At 38.6% G+C, this 20,865-nt stretch overlaps 1 protein-coding gene across 1 annotated transcript in view; it reads right to left on the bottom strand.

The window, feature by feature from the left end:
• PSMA2 (proteasome 20S subunit alpha 2) overlaps positions 1–20,533 on the bottom strand; it is a 49,117-nt gene extending 28,584 nt beyond the window's left edge. The window contains exons 1-2 of the mRNA XM_053714545.1: positions 20,408–20,533; positions 13,147–13,223 (exon numbers count right to left, since the gene is read on the bottom strand). Of these exons, the coding sequence (XP_053570520.1) occupies positions 13,147–13,223; positions 20,408–20,448 (118 nt within the window). The 5' untranslated portion in view covers positions 20,449–20,533. The remainder of the gene's footprint in view (positions 1–13,146; positions 13,224–20,407) is intronic.
• Between the last annotated feature and the right edge of the window lie 332 nt (positions 20,534–20,865).

Genomic DNA, 20,865 nt, shown 5'->3' with positions numbered 1-20,865 from the left:
ATGGTTTCCATGCTGGTTTGGGCTGGGATGCGTTACCCTCTTGCCTAGCGGCTGTAGAGGTAGAAGCAGGTCCGTTCCTGAAATTGCGAAAGGAACGAAAATTAGACTTATTTTTAGCTTTGAAAGGTCTATCTTGTGGGAGGGCATGGCCCTTTCTCCCAGTGATATCCGAAATAATTTCTTTCAACTCTGGTCCGAATAGGGTCTTACCCTTGAAAGGAATATTAAGCAATTTTGTTTTGGACGACACATCCGCCGACCAAGATTTTAGCCAAAGCGCTCTGCACGCCACGATTGCAAAGCTTGAATTTTTCGCCGCTAATTTAGCTAACTGAAAAGCGGCATCTGTAATGAAGGCATTAGCCAACTTCAGGGCGTGAATTCTGTCCATGACTTCATCATAAGAAGTCTCCTTCTGGAGCGAGTTTTCTAATTCCTCAAACCAAAAAGACGCTGCAGTGGTTACAGGAATAATGCAAGAAATTGGTTGAAGAAGAAAACCTTGTTGAACAAAAATTTTCTTAAGCAAACCTAATTTTTTATCCATAGGATCTTTGAAAGCGCAACTATCTTCCATTGGTATAGTCGTGTGTTTAGCTAGTGTTGAAACAGCCCCCTCTACCTTAGGGACAGTCTGCCACACGTCCTTTCTGGGGTCAAGAATGGGGAACATTTTCTTAAATATAGGGGGGGGAACAAAAGGTACACCTGGTCTCTCCCACTCCCTAGTCACTATATCCGCCACCCTCTTAGGTATCGGAAATGCAACAGTGTGTACTGGGACCTCTAAGAATTTATCCATCTTACACAATTTTTCTGGGACCACCAAAGGGTCACAATCATCAAGTGTAGCTAGGACCTCCTTAAGTAGGGCGCGGAGGTGTTCTAACTTAAATTTAAATGCTATGGTATCTGGCTCAGCCTGCTGAGAAACTTTTCCTGTGTCAGAAATTTCTCCCTCAGGCAGGCCCTCCCTCAGCGCCAAATCAGATTGATGTGAGGGTACTACAGATAAATTATCCGCTGCGTCTGCTTGCTCATCTTCTGTATTTAAAACTGAGCTATCACGCTTCCTTGGAAAAGCTGGCAGTTTGGATAAAAATGCTGCTAGAGAATTATCCATTACTGCTGCTAACTGTTGCAAAGTAATAGGAATCGGTGCGCTAGATGTACTGGGCATCGCTGGCGCGGGCATAGCTGGTGTTGACACAGGAGGAGAGGATAGTGAACTATCCTCACTACCTTCAGCTAAAGAATCATTTTGGGCTACATCTATAAGCGGGACTGTGCGGTCCTTAAGCTTTTTGGACGCTATAGCACACTTCACACATAAGTTTAATGGGGGCACCACCTTGGCCTTTAAACATACAGAACAATTGCTATCTGAAGGTTCAGACATGTTTGACAGAGTTAGACAGAACTTCAATGCAATAAAAAATAAAATTTGACAAAAACGTTACTGTGTCTTTAAATAATAAAAACATCAAAAAAACATCAAAAAATAATCCGATTTTAATGAAATTTTTACCACATTGTCTTAATGCTTTGAAAAGATTGCACACAATTTTTCAGACCAATTAACCCCTTAATGCCCAAACCGGAGCTAAGAACAGCAGTTAACCGGTTAAAAACACTACAGCACAATGCCACAGCCTCTACTGTGGCTTTTACCTTCCTTAGGGATTATTTGAGTAAGAAATAAGCCTCTCTGAAGTCCTTTCTGATGTCTCTGGACTCCCCACATGAAGCTGCATGAACTGTCTAGTCAAAACAACTGCGCAATTGAGGCGCGAAAATGAGGCCTCCTCTCTCTGCCTTCCAGAGTGGTGGGGCCTTAGACTAGATTAGGTGTCTAATTAAGTGCCAGGCGCAATATTAAACCCCATAAGTGTTATAAAGTCTAAAAAAAAACACCTTATGCATACTGAAACATGCTAATAATCAATCGATTAAGCCCACAATTGTGTCAACCAGCATTGAGCCCTTAATTTAAGCCATTATTTTATACTGAGTTTGAGAAAAATGGCTTACCTATCCCTAAGGGGATTTCTGACAGTCTTCTAGGATTACTTGGTTTTGTTAGAAAAATGACTGATCATACCTGAAGCAGTTAAGCCTGCAAACTGTTCCCCCCAACTGAAGGTCTCTGGCATTCAACAGTCCTGCGTGGGAACAGCAATGGATTTTAGTTATTGGTGCTAAAATCATATTCCTCTCAGCAGAAATCTTCATCACATTTATGCCTCAGAGTAAATAGTACAAACCGGCACTATTTTAAAATAAACTCTTGATTGAAGAAATAAAACTACAAATATAACACCACATACTCTTTACCACCCCCGTGGAGATGCTACTTGTTAGAGCGGCAAAGAGAATGACTGGGGGGGGCGGAGCCTGAGGGGAGCTATATGGACAGCTCTGCTGTGTGTTCTCTTTGCCACTTCCTGTAGGGATTGAGAATATCCCACAAGTAAGGATGAAGCCGTGGACCGGATACACCAATGTAGGAGAAATAAAAATTATATCGATATATATATATATACACACATACATTCATTCTGCTGTGTAGGATCCCCCCAAAGAGCTCTCTAACCCTGCCCCCCACTATTTTCCACCATTTTGGGTACTGTCAGTTGTCTGCCAGTACCCACTTTGCATTTAAATGTGTTTTTGTTTTTAAATAAACCACTGTTTTTCTGTTGTGTAGCTGCCCCCCCTCCATACCCTACCCCCTTCCCAGAGCTATTCTGAAAAATAATTTCCCCCTCCTCTCCCACAACCGTCACCCTCTCCGACCACTTCAAAATATCAGATTGCGGGCACCCGACAATTGCTTCCAACTGCTGGCCGGAAGATTGCCAGCGATGGGCCACAGTGCGGCTCTCTGCATCGGTGTGCCAAAAAAGGTACTACAATACCTTAAAAGCTGCTGCAAGCGATCAGGATCGCTTCCAGAGCTTTAAACCACAGAGGACGTTCCAGGCACGTCCTTGGCCGTTAAGGGGTTAAAATGACCAGTGCTATTTCAAAGAAACAGAAAAGGAAATAAAACCACTCAGAATTGCATTAAACGGGTAGTTTGGTGCATAAAGAAGTGATATCCCGAGTGACTTTCAATTGTTTAATTTACGCAATGTTGACACACCAATACATGAAGTGCTGATTGGAAAAAGTTCCTTAGTGTCTTGTTTTCACATTGAGCTTGAACTTTAGAGCTATCAAGACTTTTTTTTTTGTTTTTTTTAAGAGTAGTCCCATGTTTTTATACAGACCTTATATATAATGCTGTTAAGCTTTGAACACTGTTTTCTTTGAGGTGCTGACAAGGAGTATGACATTTATTACTGCTTACAGTTATAAATCACAATTTAGATTTAATTTTCAACAATAATTTTCCCTTTGTGCTTAGTTCACCGATTTATTTATATTTTTTTCTGAATTCAGTAAAGGTGCATTAGAAACTTAACCCAGTGTTCTCCCCATGACTTATTTAATGGGCATACCACCCATCTAATTTTGCTTACAAACAGAATAAAATATAAGCCAATATTAAGCTAAAATTTGCCAATATTGTTTCACAAATTATCATTGAAACCATTGATATTAAATTTTGCAATTATTTTGTGCTTTGGATAGCTTAAGTAACATTTATAAATAACAGAATTTTATAATATTAAAAAGTACTACAATGCTGCCTCCCAGCTACTTCAAATATGTCACCCGGCTGACTACAGAACACTTAAAGGGACATTAAACACTTTGAGATGGTAATATAAAAACACAATTTATGCTTACCTGATAAATTTATTTCTCTTGTGGTGTATCCAGTCCACGGATCATCCATTACTTGTGGGATATTCTCATTCCCAACAGGAAGTTGCAAGGGGACACCCACAGCAGAGCCGTTATATAGCTCCTCCCCTAACTGCCATATCCAGTCATTCGACCGAAAACAAGCCGAGAAAGGAGAAACCATAGGGTGCAGTGGTGACTGTAGTTTAAATTTAAAAATTACCTGCCTTAAAATGACAGGGCGAGCCGTGGACTGGATACACCACAAGAGAAATAAATTTATCAGGTAAGCATAAATTGTGTTTTCTCTTGTAAGGTGTATCCAGTCCACGGATCATCCATTACTTGTGGGATACCAATACCAAAGCTAAAGTACACGGATGAAGGGAGGGACAAGGCAGGTACTTAAACGGAAGGTACCACTGCCTGTAAAATCTTTCTCCCAAAAATAGCCTCCGAAGAAGCAAAAGTATCAAATTTGTAAAATTTTGAAACAGTATGAAGCGAAGACCAAATCACCGCCTTGCAAATCTGTTCAACAGAAGCCTCATTTTTAAAGGCCCAAGTGGAAGCCACAGCTGTAATCCTTTCAGGAGGCTGCTGTCCAGCAGTCTCATAGGCTAAGCGGATTATGCTTCTTAGCCAAAAAGAAAGAGAGGTTGCCGAAGCCTTTTGACCTCTCCTCTGTCCAGAGTAGACAACAAACAAAGCCGATGTTTGACGAAAATCTTTAGCAGCTTGTAAGTAAAACTTTAAAGCTCGAACCACGTCCAGATTGTGTAATAGACGCTCCTTCTTTGAAGAAGGATTAGGACAAGGATGGAACAACAATCTCTTGATTGATATTCTTGTTAGATACCACCTTAGGTAAAAACCCAGGTTTGGTACGCAGAACTACCTTATCCGTATGGAAAATCAGATAAGGAGAGTCACAATGTAAGGCAGATAACTCGGAGACTCTACGAGCCGAAGAAATAGCTACCAAAAAAAGAACTTTCCAAGATAAAAGTTTGATATCTATGGAATGAAGGGGTTCAAAGTAACTTCTTGAAGAACCTTAAGAACCAAATTTAAGCTCCATGGCGGAGCAACAGGTTTAAACACAGGCTTGATTCTAACTAAACCCTGACAAAATGCCTGAACGTCTGGAACATCTGCCAGACGCTTGTGCAAAAGAATAGACAGAGCAGAAATCTGTCCCTTTAAAGAACTAGCTGACAATCCTTTTTCCAAACCTTCTTGGAGAAAGGATAATATCCTGGGAATCCTGACCTTACTCCATGAGTAACCCTTGGATTCACACCAATAAAGATATTTACGCCATATCTTATGGTAAATTTTCCTGGTGACAGGCTTTTGTGCCTGTATTAAGGTATCAATGACTGACTCGGAGAAGCCACACTTTGATAAAATCAAGCGTTCAATCTCCAGGCAGTCAGTCTCAGAGAAATTAGATTTGGATGGTTGAAAGGACCCTGAATTAGAAGGTCCTGTCTCAGAGGCAGAGTCCATGGTGGAAAGGATGACATGTCCCCTAGGTCTGCATACCAGGTCCTGCGTGGCCACGCAGGCGCTATCAAAATCACTGATGCTTTCTCCTGCTTGATCTTGGCAATCAGTCGAGGGAGCAGAGGAAACGGTGGAAACACATAAGCCAGGTTGAAAAACCAGGGCGCTGCTAGAGCATCTATCAGCGTCGCCTTGGGATCCCTGGACCTGGATCTGTAACAAGAAAGCTTGGCGTTCTGGCGAGACGCCATGAGATCCAGTTCTGGTTTGCCTCAACGATGAATCAATTGTGCAAACCCCTCCGGATGGAGTTCCCCCGGATGAAAAGTCTGACGCCTTAGAAAATCCGCCTACCAGTTCTCTACACCTGGGATATGGATAGCTAATAGGTGGCAAGAGTGAATCTCTGCCCAGCAAATTATTTTTGAAACTTCTAACATCGCTAGAGAACTTCTTGTTCCCCCTTGATGGTTGATGTAAGCCACAGTCGTGATGATGTCCGACTGAAATCTGATGAACCTCATTGTTGCTAGATGAGGCCAAGCCTAAAGAGCATTGAATATCGCTCTCAGTTCCAGAATATTTATTGGAAGGAGTGTCTCCTCCTGAGTCCAAGATCCCTGGGCCTTCAGGGAGTTCCAGACTGCACCCCAACCTAAAAGGCTGGCATCTGTTGTTACAATTGTCCAATCTGGCCTGCGAAAGGTCATACCTTTGGACAGATGGACCCGAGATAGCCACCAGAGAAGAGAATCCCTGGTCACTTGGTCCAGATTCATTTGAGGAGACAAATCTGTGTAATCCCCGTTCCACTGACTGAGCATGCATAGTTTCAGCGGTCTGAGATGTAAGCGTGCAAACGGCACTATGTCCATTGCCGCTACCATTAAGCCGATTACTTCCATGCACTGAGCCACCGAAGGGCGCGGAATGGAATGAAGGACACGGCAGGAATTGAGAAGCTTTGATAACCTGGACTCAGTCAGGTAAATTTTCATTTCTACAGAATCTATCAGAGTCCCTAGGAAGGAAACTCTTGTGAGGGGGGATAGAGAACTCTTTTCCTCGTTCACTTTCCACCCATGCGACCTCAGAAATGCCAGTACTACGTCCGTATGAGACTTGGCAATTTGGAAGTTTGACGCCTGTATCAGGATGTCGTCTAAATAAGGGGCCACTGCTATGCCCCGCGGCCTTAAGACCGCCAGAAGCGACCCTAGAACCTTCGTAAAGATTCTTGGGGCTGTAGCTAATCCAGAGGGAAGAGCTACAAACTGGTAATGCCTGTCTAGAAAGGCAAACCTGAGAAACCGATGATGATCTTTGTGCATCGGAATGTGAAGATAAGCATTCTTTAAATCCACTGTAGTCATATATTGACCCTCCTGGATCATAGGTAGGATGGTACGAATAGTCTCCATCTTGAATGATGGAACTGAGGAATTTGTTTAAGATCTTTAGATCCAAAATTGGTCTGAAGGTTCCTTCTTTTTTGGGAACCACAAACAGATTTGAGTAAAAACCCTGTCCCTGTTCCTCCTTTGGAACTGGATGGATCACTCCCATAACTAGGAGGTCTCGTAAAAAGTGTAAGAATGCCTCTCTCTTTATCTGGTTTGCAGATAATTGTGAAAGGTGAAATCTCCCTTTTGGGGGGGGGGGGAAGCTTTGAAGTCAAGAAGATATCCCTGGGATATAATTTCCAACGCCCAGGGATCCTGGACATCTCTTGCCCATGCCTGGGCGAAGAGCGAAAGTCTGCCCCCTACTAGATCCGTTACCGGATAGGGGGCCGTTCCTTCATGCTGTCTTAGAGGCAGCAGCAGGCTTTTTGGCCTGCTTACCTTTGTTCCAGGTCTGGTTTGGTCTCCAGACCGTCTTGGAATGAGCAAAAGTTCCCTCTTGTTTTGCATTAGAGGAAGTTGATGCCGCATCTGCCTTGAAGTTTCGAAAGGCACGAAAATTAGACTGTTTGGCCCTTGATTTGGACCTGTCCTGAGGAAGGGCATGCCCTTTTCCTCCAGTGATATCAGCAATAATCTCCTTCAAACCAGGCCCGAATAGGGTCTGCCCCTTGAAGGGAATGTTAAGCAGCTTTGATTTTGAAGTAACGTCAGCGGACCATGATTTAAGCCATAGCGCCCTGCGCGCCTGTATAGCAAATCCAGAATTCTTAGCTGTTAGTTTAGTCAAATGAACAATGGCATCAGAAACAAAAGAATTGGCTAGCTTAAAGGGACAGTACACTGTAAAATTGTTTTTCCATTAATGTATTTTAAATGACTTGTTATACCACCTGCAGAGTATAAAATATTTGAGAAATTGCATTTTCAGGTTTATTTGTGTATATGAAATAACTGGTTTTGTGCTTTGAAACCACAGCCTATTACAATGGGTTGAATTTAAGGTAATATCAGATCTCATTATTTTATAACTGTGTACACACACTTGTTTCCTTATCTTATAATTGTCTGGAACACCATAGCTCAATACAAAGAGAGAACAATGGAAAATTATCATTTTATTACTTAACTATCCTGCATCCCACTGAGATTGTAACTTCTTCTGCTGACTGTGTTTACTTAGGCTTGTCAATAGCATATACTCCAGTATCAAAACTTTCAGTATAGGTTGGGAAACCACAAGCTAAATCAGCTATTTCAAATGCTGAAATAGGAGTAAAGGAGCTACTTGCAACCAATTTAATACACTAGCAGGTAAAAAGGATCATTGGGAATAATTTAAAGGGGAGAAAGTTTTTGGGTGAACTGTCCCTTTAAGTGCTCTAAGCTTGCAAACTATGTCATCCAATGGAGTCGCTACCTGTAAAGCCTCTTCCAGAGATTCAAACCAGAACGCCGCAGCAGCAGTGACAGGAGCAATGCATGCAAGGAGCGGTAGGATAAAACCTTGTTGAATAAACATTTTCTTAAGGTAACCTAATTTTTTATCCATTGGATCTAAAAAAGCACAACTGTCCTCGACAGGGATAGTAGTACGCTTTGCTAGAGTAGAAACTGCTCCCTCCACCTTAGGGACTGTCTGCCATAAGTCCCGTGTCGTGGCGTCTATTGGAAACATTTTTCTAAAAATAGGAGGGGGAGAGAACGGCACACCTGGTCTATCCCATTCCTTATTAATAATTTCTGTAAACCTTTTAGGTATTGGAAAAACATCAGTACACACCGGCACTGCATAGTATTTATCCAGTCTACACAATTTCTCTGGCACTGCAATTGTATCACAGTCATTCAGAGCAGCTAAAACCTCCCTGAGCAACACGTGGATGTGTTCAAGCTTAAATTTAAATGTAGAAATATCAGAATCAGGTTGCATCATCTTTCCTGAGTCAGAAACATCACCCACAGACTGAAGCTCTCCTTCCTCAGCTTCTGCATATTGTGAGGCAGTATCAGACATGGTTCTTAAAGCGTCAGTATGCTCTGCATTTCGTCTAACCCCAGAGCTATCTCGCTTACCTCTAAATTCAGGTAGTCTGGATAATACCGCTGACAGTGTATTATCCATGACTGCCGCCATGTCTTGTAAAGTAATCGCTATGGGCGCCCTAGATGTACTTGGTGCCATTTGAGCGTGAGTCCCTTGAGCGTGAGTCAAAGGATCTGACACGTGGGGAGAGTTAGTCGGCATAACTACCCCCTCGTCAGATTCCTCTGGTGATAAATTTTTTAAAGACAGAATATGACCTTTATTGCTTAAAGTAAAATCAGTACATTTGGAACACATTCTAAGAGGGGGTTCCACCATGGCTTTTAAACATAATGAACAAGGAGTTTCCTCTATGTCAGACATGTTTGTACAGACTAGCAATGAGACTAGCAAGCTTGGAAAACACTTTAAATCAAGTTAACAAGCAAATATAAAAAACAGTACTGTGCCTTTAAGAGAAACAAATTTTGTCAAAATTTGAAAAACAGTGAAAAAAGGCAGTAAATCAAACGAAATTTTTACAGTGTATGTAATAAGCTAACAGAGCATTGCACCCACTTGCAAATGGATGATTAACCCCTTAGTTCAAAAAAACGATAGACGTTTTTTTAACAGTCACAACAAACTGCCACAGCCTGCTGTGGCCCTACCTTCCCCAATAAACGACTTTGGAAAGCCTTTGAGCCCTTTAGAGATGTCCTATAGCATACAGGGGACTCCTGAGGGAAGCTGGATGTCACAGTTTGTAATTTTAACTGTGCAAAAAAGCGCTAAAATAGGCCCCTCCCACTCATACTACAACAGTGGAAAGCCTCAGGAAACTGTTTCTAGGCAAAATTTAAGCCAGCCATGTGGAAAAAACTAGGCCCCAATAAAGTTTTATCACCAAAGCATATATAAAAACGATTAAACATGCCAGCAAACGTTTTATATTGCAATATTATAAGGGTATTACCCCTGAGAGTAAGCATGATACCAGTCGCTATTAAATCACTGTATTCACGCTTACCTTACATTAATCCGGTATCAGCAGCATTTTCTAGCCTTTTTCTTGAAAAAATTGTAACTGCACATACCTCATAGCAGAGTAACCTGCATGCCATTCTCCCGCTGAAGTTACCTCTCTCCTCAGACATATGTGAGAACAGCAATGGATCTTAGTTACAACCTGCTAAGATCATAGAAAACTCAGGCAGATTCTTCTTCTATTTACTGCCTGGGATAAAATAGTACAACTCCGGTACCATTTAAAAATAAACTTTTGATTGAAGAAAAAACTATTTTTCACCACTCTCTCATACTACCTCCATGCTTGTTGAGAGTTGCAAGAGAATGACTGGATATGGCAGTTAAGGGAGGAGCTATATAACAGCTCTGCTGTGGGTGTCCTCTTGCAACTTCCTGTTGGGAATGAGAATATCCCACAAGTAATGGGTGATCCGTGGACTGGATACACCTTACAAGAGAAATGATGAATTGTATATATAAAACAACTCTGCAATATACTTTCATTATTTATTTTGTCCTCTTTGCCTGTAATTCCATTCTGAAATTGTGAGCTTTTCAGTTCCTGTTAGAAATGGAAGTAAAGAACACTGTTAAATCCAGCACAACCATTGGCTGCACACTCTAGTGACCTATTTATAACTGTCCCTAATTGGCCACAGCAGAGAAGGTAACACAAGTTACAACATGGCTGCTCCCAGTGTTTTATAGACACCAAAACTTTACACTTATTTTGTCACTTTTTAAACAACTAATGAAACTTTAAAAAATACATCTACATGTTACTCATGGACTAATCTTTTCTTTGAATGCATCATTTTAGTGTTTAATGTCCCTTTAACTTATGTCATTCAAATTTGTTACCACAGTAGTCTGCTGGTGTAATGCAGTGTTCTATTGTAGTGTTTTGCACAAGGGACATGATAACCAACATTTTTCTTTCATGGTTCAAATAGAGCGTGACATTTTAAAAAACAACTTAATATACTTTTGGTAGCCTTTGTTGAAAAGAATACCTAGGTAAGTTTAGGAGCATCTATGTTTAACTGGGAGGTAGCTGCTGATTGGTGGCTGCACATATATGCCTCTTGTAATTGGCTCAATGTGTTCAGCTAGCTCCCAGTAGTGCATTGCTGCTCCGTCAAAGGATATCAAGAGAATTAAGCAAATCTGATTATAGAAGTAAATTGTAAAGTTTTTTTTAATGACAAAATACAATTGGGCTTCATATCCCATTAAGTTAGTAACATGTTAAACAAAACTCAAATATATTTCTCACTTAGCAAGTGTTTAAGATGATTTATACTACAAGGTACATCACAATATTGTGATGTGTTTTGCCATAGTATTAAACTTACTGACCCTGTGCACCTTTTTTACACCAATGAGCATGTGGAGGTCCTGCGTTCTGTTAGTCTATTTTCTGAGCCAAATTTATACTTGTGAAACAGCAACACATTAAAATATTGCTAAACACAAGTATAAATTTGGATCCAAAAATAGGCTAATAAAACTAAGGGCTGCCTTCTTCCGCATTCATAGATATCCCAAACCTCTGAATACACGTCTAGAATCCACCCACCTTTAAAAAAAAAAAAAAAAACTACGTGGGTGGGTGCAGTCTCAAAATATAATTAGATATATATGCCAAAAACAGAAGAACTCTCACACAAAATAAATTTGACGTTTCAGGGAAATAACACCCCCTTTCTCAGTACAATTACAGTGGCAAACTTAATATTTTTAGCAAAACAAATAAACTCACACCCCTTGTGTATCTTTCATTTGAAGAGCCCCTACCATATAGAACACTGCCTTTCTCATCTTTCTCCCATCCTGTGAATATAGCTGTTAAGTTCCCGATTTCCTCACCCAATTATGCTGGCCCACCAGAATATCTGTTGCAATTGCTTTTTGTTTAAGGAAAAATAAATTTCAGCTTGGAAGAAACATTTTATTTACAGATCTCAGGGACAGCTATGGGGTCGAACATGGCCTCTACTTATGCCAAAATTGTTATGTCTGCTTTTAAATGGATTTCCTATGGAATTAAGGTTTAAAACTCCATTATTTTTCTACATAGACAACATCTTCCTGATTTGGTGTGTGGGGGGTGGAACAACAAAGTTTAGAAGAATGGTTTGCACAAAGTAATACAGACACAATGGTACGATTCCAAACAACATAATAGTACTATTACATTTTCTAGACTTACAAATCAATAGACAGGGTGACAGATTGGGTACTACATTATATTCGAATCACAATTCTATTTTAAGAGCTGTCAGTTTCCTTCCAAATTCTCTACTTGAATGCATTATTAAATAATAAATGATTATGGCCAATAGGAATAACACAAAATGTAGTGAAAGGGGTCTCCCAGTTACATGAAACAAAACAAATGTATCAACAGGAGTTATAAACCTAGATTTCCAAATAAAACAATTGCAAGGAAAGATTCTGACTAATAGCCCAGGTTTTTCTTGGTGTATTGAGAATATATATATATATATATATATATATATATATATATATATATATATATATATATATATATATATATATATATATATATATATATATATATATATATATATATATATATATATATATAATTAGTGTTAATGAATGAGGTTATTTTGCTGAAAATAACACTATTTGTATATATGGTTAGTAAGGTAACATGAGTCATGTGACATAACCTTTTACATTATTTGGTGTTAAGACACAATTGTTACCTTATTCATGTAGATAGTGTATTTATAGTTTTCTGTTGCACATTGTTAAGAAAGAATCTAAGCACATATTTTAAAGCAATTGAAGTTTTGTTTTTACTGTTGATTTACACTGCTGACAACCGGAAGTGATGTATGTATACTACTTCCGGTTTTGATCAGTACACTGTAGGAGGCTTCATGCTGTAATAATGGATTACAGGTTAGATTACACATCATATGTAATATAAACATTGTGTTAATTTTATATATAAACCGGATGTGACATTGTTTTGAACTTCCGGTTTTGGCTGTGGGTACATTTGCAATGTTTGAGCTCCAGAAATGATGTACTTTGGCCCCAAATACATATGGGGTGAGTTTATTTGTTTTTACTCTAAACATTTCACATGTGGCACTGAGTCAAGTCATTATTATGAGAAAAAGGATGTAATCTCGCTAAACATCACATTTTTTTGGTGTTATTTTGTGCTAAATACTGAGAGTGTTTCTGTTTTTTGCATAATATAAATCATCATATTATATATACTATTAAAAGTTAGTGTCTATATCTTAAAATATGAAGGTGACAGATTTGTGCAATCTAGCTTTTACTAAAATCCAGAAAATGTATTTCTAGCACCTTAAAAAAAAATGATTAAATAGAACTACCAACCTTTAATTCCAACAGAGGGAGCACCTGCAGCTACTGCGGCCAAAGCATACTCTATCTGTACAAGTTTGCCTGAGGGACTAGAAAGAGAGACATTTTTATTAATAAGAATTATTCCCAAACATTTTAAGTTATAAAAACAAAACATACTATGTATTTTCTTCCATTGCCAAATGTTTCAGCATATTATAAATTAAATATCTGATTGATGGTTAAGTTACCTTCGTCAAATACAAAAGTTGATAGTATGTAGCTAAAGTTAGATATCTACCAACAAGTACAGAGAGGAGAGCCAACATGGATATTCCCTGCTGATTACTGCATGCTTTTAAAATGTTATGATGGGCTTAAAAAAAGTGGTATATAATTTTGGGGTAAACATGCCCGATGTGGATTTCACAGCTGCAATGAAAGAAATATTTAAGTCATTTTTCCCTCTCAGTTTCATCTAAGATAAGGGTATTTTAAAATCTATATATTTATTTTTGTTATACTCATTTGAGTTGATTAAAATCCTCCATTTCATAAAAGTAAAATGTATAGAATTGTTGTAGAGACTTTTAGCAAACCCTAGGCAAGTATCACTGCTTGCTTTTCCCCAGAAGTACTTACTCTGTATACATTGTTACCAATGCACCAGAGAACCCTGGGCACGTTATGCAAATAAGATATACAATATATCATGCTTTTTGCTCCCAATACTGTGTTCAACCAAAGCAATTTCCCTTTATTGGATAGGTACAGCAAAAAACAAAACCACTTCTGGACAGCTGTTTTGAGTTTGAGTTTATTAAAGGGACACTGAACCCAATTTTTTTCTTTTGCGATTCAGATAGAGCATGTAATTTTAAGAAACTTTCTAATTGACTCCTATTATCAAATTGCCTTCATTCTCTTGGTATCTTTATTTGAAATGCAAGAATGTAAGTTTAGATGCCGGCCCATTTATGGTGAACAAACTGGGTTGTTCTTGCTGATTGGTGGATAAATTCACCCACCAATAAAAAGGTGCTTTCCATGGTCTTAACCAAAAAAAAATAGCTTAGATGCCTTCCTTTTCAAATAAAGAAAGAAAGAGAACAAAGAAAAATTGATAATAGGTGTAAATTAGAAAGTTGCCTAAAATTGCATGCTCTATCTGAATCACGAAAGAAAAAATTTGGGTTCAGTGTCCCTTTAACTCTCATCAACAGAAGATAGGTTTGATTTGCAACCAAAACTACAGAAAACTTGCATGTGAAATGGGGTAAGCAAGCAAGTAAGCTTTGTAATTTCAAGCCTTGACATTGAGTCCTTCAGGAACTAACTGCATTTAAAAAATTCAAGCCAGCAGTCCAATGTGAATGTAAGCCGGAAGGCAGTGACCTGAAGATATGGCTTAATGAAAAGTGTGTATACTTGTGGTGCAGACCCTGACGATATACAAGAAAGTGTGTGCGTTTCCCTAAGAACATGTGAATACAGTGGATAACTGTTGCGATGGGATATGAAAGTCAAATACATCTTTCAAATGGTATGCTCCATGGTAAATAAACTGTTAAATCGTAGGAGTGGTGTTTGCAGACTCCATCTATGCTTTTAAACATTGGAGAGATATGACCCAATAGCTTGGCAGATACCATAACACATGACACGCCAGCCTGCTGTTAATGATACGGTAATAACTCTGGTGTATTCTTCTGAGTTTGACACTGCATGTTATACACAACTTCAACAGGTACTGTTGTTTGTCACTCATATTTGAACTCTTATGGTTTGTTGTTCCGTAGTATAAAAGTCATGTACTGTTGATGCTGGTTAACAACTTATTGTTTTGATTGTGATTTCTATCTATGCAGGTGTGTTTGGGAACAGTATGATATGCATGCATTTCACTTGATGCATCAGTTGCTAAAATTTTATATTAATAAATATTGAGATTGTTTTATTAAAAAGGCCCATTTTGAAATATACCAAAATGGGCCTAGATCAATACCTTGGGTTGTCTACTTAAAAAACAAAAACAAAAAAAACCTATTGTTTTGACAGGTAAATAAAAAAAAAAAATCAAGGCTCTATTTCTGTTTAACCCCTTAACGACCAACGACATATGGGGTACGTCCTGCAAAAAAATGCAGTTAATGACCAAGGACGTACCCCATACGTCGTTGGTCTTTGAAAGCAGTGGAAGCGATCCTGATAGCTTCCAGCTGCTTTCATGTTATTGCAGTGATGCCTCAATATTGAGGCATCCTGCAATAACTGTTTTTAGCCATCCGATGCAGAGAGAGCCACTCTGTGGCCCTCTCTGCATCGGCTATCGATGGCCGTTATCGTTGGTGGGTGGGAGCTCATCCAGGGAGGCGGGTGGGCAGTCATTGGTGGAGGAGGGGGGAGGGATCTTATGCGGGTGCGCGAGAGCCGTGCACGTGAGATCTGTTTCAGCATCAATATGCTGTAGATCTGGAGGGTGGGAGAGAGGACTGGGGAGGGTGGGATTTGAAAATCAATGCATCTGGGAGAGGGTGGGGGGTTGGATGTTGAGGGGGGGGCAGCTACACTACAGAAATAAAGAACATTTTTAATAAAATAAAAAAATTAAAATTCAATATTATTTTTCAAACTGGGTACTGGCAGATAGCTGCCAGTAGCCAATATGCTGCACAATAAAGGCAGGGGGGGGGGTTAAAGAGCTGTTTGGGGGGGGGATCAGGGAGGTTGGGGGCTAAGGGGGGTCCTACACAGCAGACACTTTTTTTTTTTTTTTTAAACCTAAAACCCCCCAAAAAACTTTTATTTTAGTACTGGCAGACTTTCTGCCAGTACTTAAGATGGCGGGGACAATTGTCGGGTGGGGGAGGGAAGGGAGCTGTTTGGGAGGGATCAGGGGGTGGGATGTGTCAGGTGGGAGGCTGATCTCTACACTAAAGCTAAAATCAACCCTGCAAGCTCCCTACAAGCTACCTAATTAACTCCTTCACTGCTAGACATAATATACGTGTGATGCGCAGCGGCATTTAGCGACCTTCTAACTACCAAAAAGCAACGCCAAAGACATATATGTCTGCTATTTCTGAACAAAGGGGATCCCAGAGAAGCATTTACAACAATTTGTGCCATAATTGCACAAGCTGTTTATAAATAATTTCACTGAGAAACCTAAAATTGTGAAATATTTAAAGTTTTTTTTAATTTGATCGCATTTGGCGGTGAAATGGTGGCATGAAATATACCAAAATGGGCCTAGATCAATACTTGGGGTTGTTTACTACACTACAGCTAAAATTAACCCTACAAGCTCCCTACATGCTCCCTAATTAACCCCTTCACTGCTGCGCATAATACACGTGTGGTGCGCAGTGGCATTTAGCGGCCTTCGAATTACCAAAAAGCAACGTAAAAGCCATATATGTCTGCTATTTCTGAACAAAGGGGATCCCAGAGAAGCATTTAAAACCATTTGTGCAATAATTGCACAAGCTGTTTGTAAATAATTTCAGTGAGAAACCTAAAGTTTGTGAAAAAATTTGTGAAAAAGTGAACATTTTTTTTATTTGATCGCATTTGGCGGTGAAATGGTGGCATGAAATATACCAAAATGGGCCTAGATCAATACTTTGGGATGTCTTCTAAAAATATATATATACATGTCAAGAGATATTCAGGGATTCCTGAAAGATATCAGTGTCCCAATGTAACTAGCGCTAATTTTGAAAAAAAGTGGTTTGGAAATAGCAAAGTGCTTCTTTTATTTAGTGCCCTATAACTTGCAAAAAAAAGCAAAGAACATGTAAACATTGGGTATTTCTAAACTCAGGACAAAATTTAGAAACTATTTAGCATGGGTGTTTTTTGGTGGTTGTAGATGTGCAACAGATTTTGGGGGTCAAAGTTTGAAAAAAATGTTTTTTTTCCATTTTTTCCTCTTATTTTATAATTTTTTTTAATAGTAAATTATAAGATATGATGAAAATAATGGTATCCTTAGAAAGTCCATTTAATGGCGAGAAAAACGGTATATAATATGTGTGGGTACAGTAAATGAGTAAGAGGAAAATTACAGCTAAACACAAATACCACAGAAATGTAAAAATAGCCTTGGTCCCAAACGGTCAACAAATGGAAAAGTGCTCTGGTCACTAAGGGGTTAAATGAAGTGATAGCAAAAATGCTAAGAATTCTCTGGTATTTTGGGCAAGTTTTTCTCTGAAAGTCCCAGTAGTGAGGGTGTTAAAGTACACAATAAAACACATTGTTCCTATGTTATGCAAGAAAAACTGACTAAACACAAACACCACAAGCGCTTTAAATATAAGGTGGTTATACGTATTTATTAGATTAGTAATGTGTATTTTTTTCTAAGGAACATCTGTTCTAGGGAGCACAGCTTTTTTCTTTCAGTTTAACTTTTAACACAAAGTATAAAAAGGAGTCTAGAATAAGATTTCCTATGAAATAGCAATTATAATCCTCAAATGAACTTTGAAGACAATCAGTTTCACTGGAATCTCAGTTCATATTCCAAGAGAGTATGATGTAAATGTTGTGGGAGTTTTCAAGCCTGATATTCCCCTAACCAAGACCTTCCCTCTGCAACTGTAATAATGAAAGTGAAAGCGAGAAGAGCTGTGTCATGTCTCATTCAGAGTGTACGTACACAACTTTATTAACTACATGGGTTATTAAAGATATATATACACACACATACACACAGAAAACAAAAAGGTCCTCACGCACCAGTAATGTGTATTAGAGGATTCTAAATATCCATTAACATTAATAGATTCTCAATATCAGATAGATCATCCTATTACTTGCATTATGGCGTTTTGCATCCAGTCACAAATTATACTTACCCTAAATGAGTCAGTTAAAGAGAGACAGTAAAGTCAAAATTAAACTTTTGTGGATCAGAGAAAGCATGGAGTTTTAAACTTTAGTACTTCTATTATCAAATTGTCTTTGTCGTCTTGGCATCTTTTGTTTAAAAGCTTACCTAGGTAGGCTAAGGAGAAGCAATGTACTACTAGGAGTTTGTAATCAGTGGCTGCACATATGCCTCTTTTCATTGATTTAATGTGCTCAGTTAGCTAGCTCCCTTAGTGTATTGTTGCTCCTTCAAAAAGAATACCAAGAGAATGAAGCAAATTTGATATTAGAAGTACAATGAAAAGTTGTTTAAAATGGTATATGTTCCATTTGAATCATGAAAAAACTTCTGGGTTTCATGTCCCTTTAATGTTACTATTTTATTATAATGTACATATTGTTATAATTCTAATATTTCTTTAAACCTCAAAACCTTAATTCTCTACATTTATCTTGACACTCTGGTTCTGTATTCAGCATTTCTTTCTCCTCCATTCTTAATAAACAAATTATGCTGGAAAATGTGTGTATTTATGCACAGCTAGACAGAGGCATCATTTTTATTCAAATCACACCATGAACAAATGAAATCAAACTCCTCGACAAAAGAATACAGAATACTGTAAAACCAAGAATGTAATTAAGGATAGACTAAGCTAGCAAAAACAGATCAAAAGAATAAAAATCTGAAAGGGATGTTGCAATTATTTAAACACTTTTTCCCCCATGTACCAAAGTAAAGTCTATACATAAATAATCACTCTCATTGCTACAAAACAAGTCCATGGGGGGCCAATGCAGTAGCAGTGATTCAAGCAATATTGATGATACACAGCAATAACACTCTGGGCACGTGTGACAGGACGATGTATGTGCACATAGCCTACTGTTCTAGTGTCAGTGGGTTACACATACATGAAAGGCTTTCAGAAGAGCAGTGATAACTTTTCAAAGTGCTGTTTTTGCAAAATGACTTGAAAATGCACTTTTTGCCCATTTAAATATTACTCGATCAAAAATGTGTGTTTCACACCCTGTTCTAAATCAATAGTATACATTGCTACACAAAAATAAAAATATACAGGTGGCCCTCGTTTTACAACGGTTCAATTTACACCGTTTCAGAATAGCAACCTTTTTTCCCAGTCATGTGACTGCTATTGAAAAGCATTGAGAAGCAGTGCATTTATTAAAATAGCCAGTAGGTGGAGCTGTCCGCTTGTGTTGCAGAAAAGCCAAGCAAGCTGAAATTAATCAGTTTAACCAGACCTGAGCTATCAAGCAGATTTCAAAGGAACAAAATCTTCCTGTCTATAAATCAGTCCAGATTGGAATGCATAGAAAGAACTGTTTGCAGAAAAATGCAAGTGAAGTCTGTGTTGTGTGATTATTTTATTAGGTTTATAATGCTGTTTAGCAAATGTTTTTGTTCATTTAACTTAGTTTAATTATATATTCTGTGTTGTGTGATTATTTTATTAGGTTTATAATGCTGTTTAGCATTTAAAGTCTTCATTTCAAAGCTTTAAAAATAATGTATTAGGTGTTACTTATGCCAATTTTGAGAGGGGTCTGGAACCTATCTCCCTCACTTCCCATTGACTTACATTATAAACTGGGTTTCAATTTACAACGGTTTCGATTTACAACCATTCCTTCTGGAACCTAACCCCGGCGTAAACTGAGGGCTACCTGTACTGGGGGGATTACCCCTACTTGTAAATACTGGGTAAGGCATCCCTGTTGATTTTTTTTTAGAATTTCTCAACCTGTAAAAAGGTTAGTAGGTCAACCCACCTATGATGTGTGTTCATATAAAATATCTGCAAGCTATTTTCTGAGACTGAGACCGATCTTACAAAAAAAATGTGGGCAGATCAGCTAATCAGTGGCTGCTGTGATAGAGAAATTTATTATGTTTATGCTGCGATCATTTAATATATATATATATATATATATATATATATATATATATATATATAATGTGGTGCTTTGTAGTATGAATCACTATGTTAAAACGTATACATACATCAGTCGCATACATGTGACAAATTGGGACTTTTTTTACTGTCATTTACAAAACGAGCTACCAGAAGAAAATGAACACACCACATGGACTTCATTATTAACAATGGTGACCCCACAATAAAACAACACTATCACAATTGACATAATATGAAACGATTCTCGCTGCTTTATTTTATGTCTCAAAACCGCTGCTCATACAAATCACGGGGCCGTGGGCAATGGATGTAGATGTGATACACAGTGACTGTGCAAAGTTCCATTGTGAGCTGACAAAGGCATGAGGTTGCGTAGAGGAGAACGGATCTCAACCCACTCTACGGGAGAAATAGAGCAAATAAAACCCGGTGTTCTCAGAGTCACAGGGCCGCGTGTGAACGTTAACACTCACCTAAATGTAGTCAGAGAGAAACTATAACCGCGTTCCGCCATGTTCAGTGCTGCGCCAACCTCTTTGTGCGTAGGAAGGCGAGCGCGGCTACGTCACAGCTGTCACAACCAAGCACAGCTGTCATTGGCTGGTTGGGGAGGGAGCAGGAAATGGGTGAAGATTTAATTTACAAAGAATGCTGGATAATGTAGTTCATATTAATTATTTTAGATCGGACTTTCGGAATGGACATAAACTTTACTACTCATCAACATTCCGGTGTGCTATTACATTATGAACACAAAAAACTACAAATAAAATAAAAAACGAGTTAGGCACTAAATAGGTGTATTCTGTATCAGATATAGCTGGAAACATATGCGATACTAACTTATAATTCTATAGCAAAAATAAAATACATCGGTCTTACGATGTCATGTTTTGTAAGAAATATATTAAGTATGTCTGAAGTGCGCATG

This window comes from Bombina bombina, chromosome 5, assembly GCF_027579735.1.
Source record: "Bombina bombina isolate aBomBom1 chromosome 5, aBomBom1.pri, whole genome shotgun sequence".
NCBI lineage: Eukaryota > Metazoa > Chordata > Amphibia > Anura > Bombinatoridae > Bombina > Bombina bombina.
The sequence above is the reverse complement of the archived record's forward strand: the minus strand, read 5'-3'. Positions and strand labels throughout refer to the sequence as shown.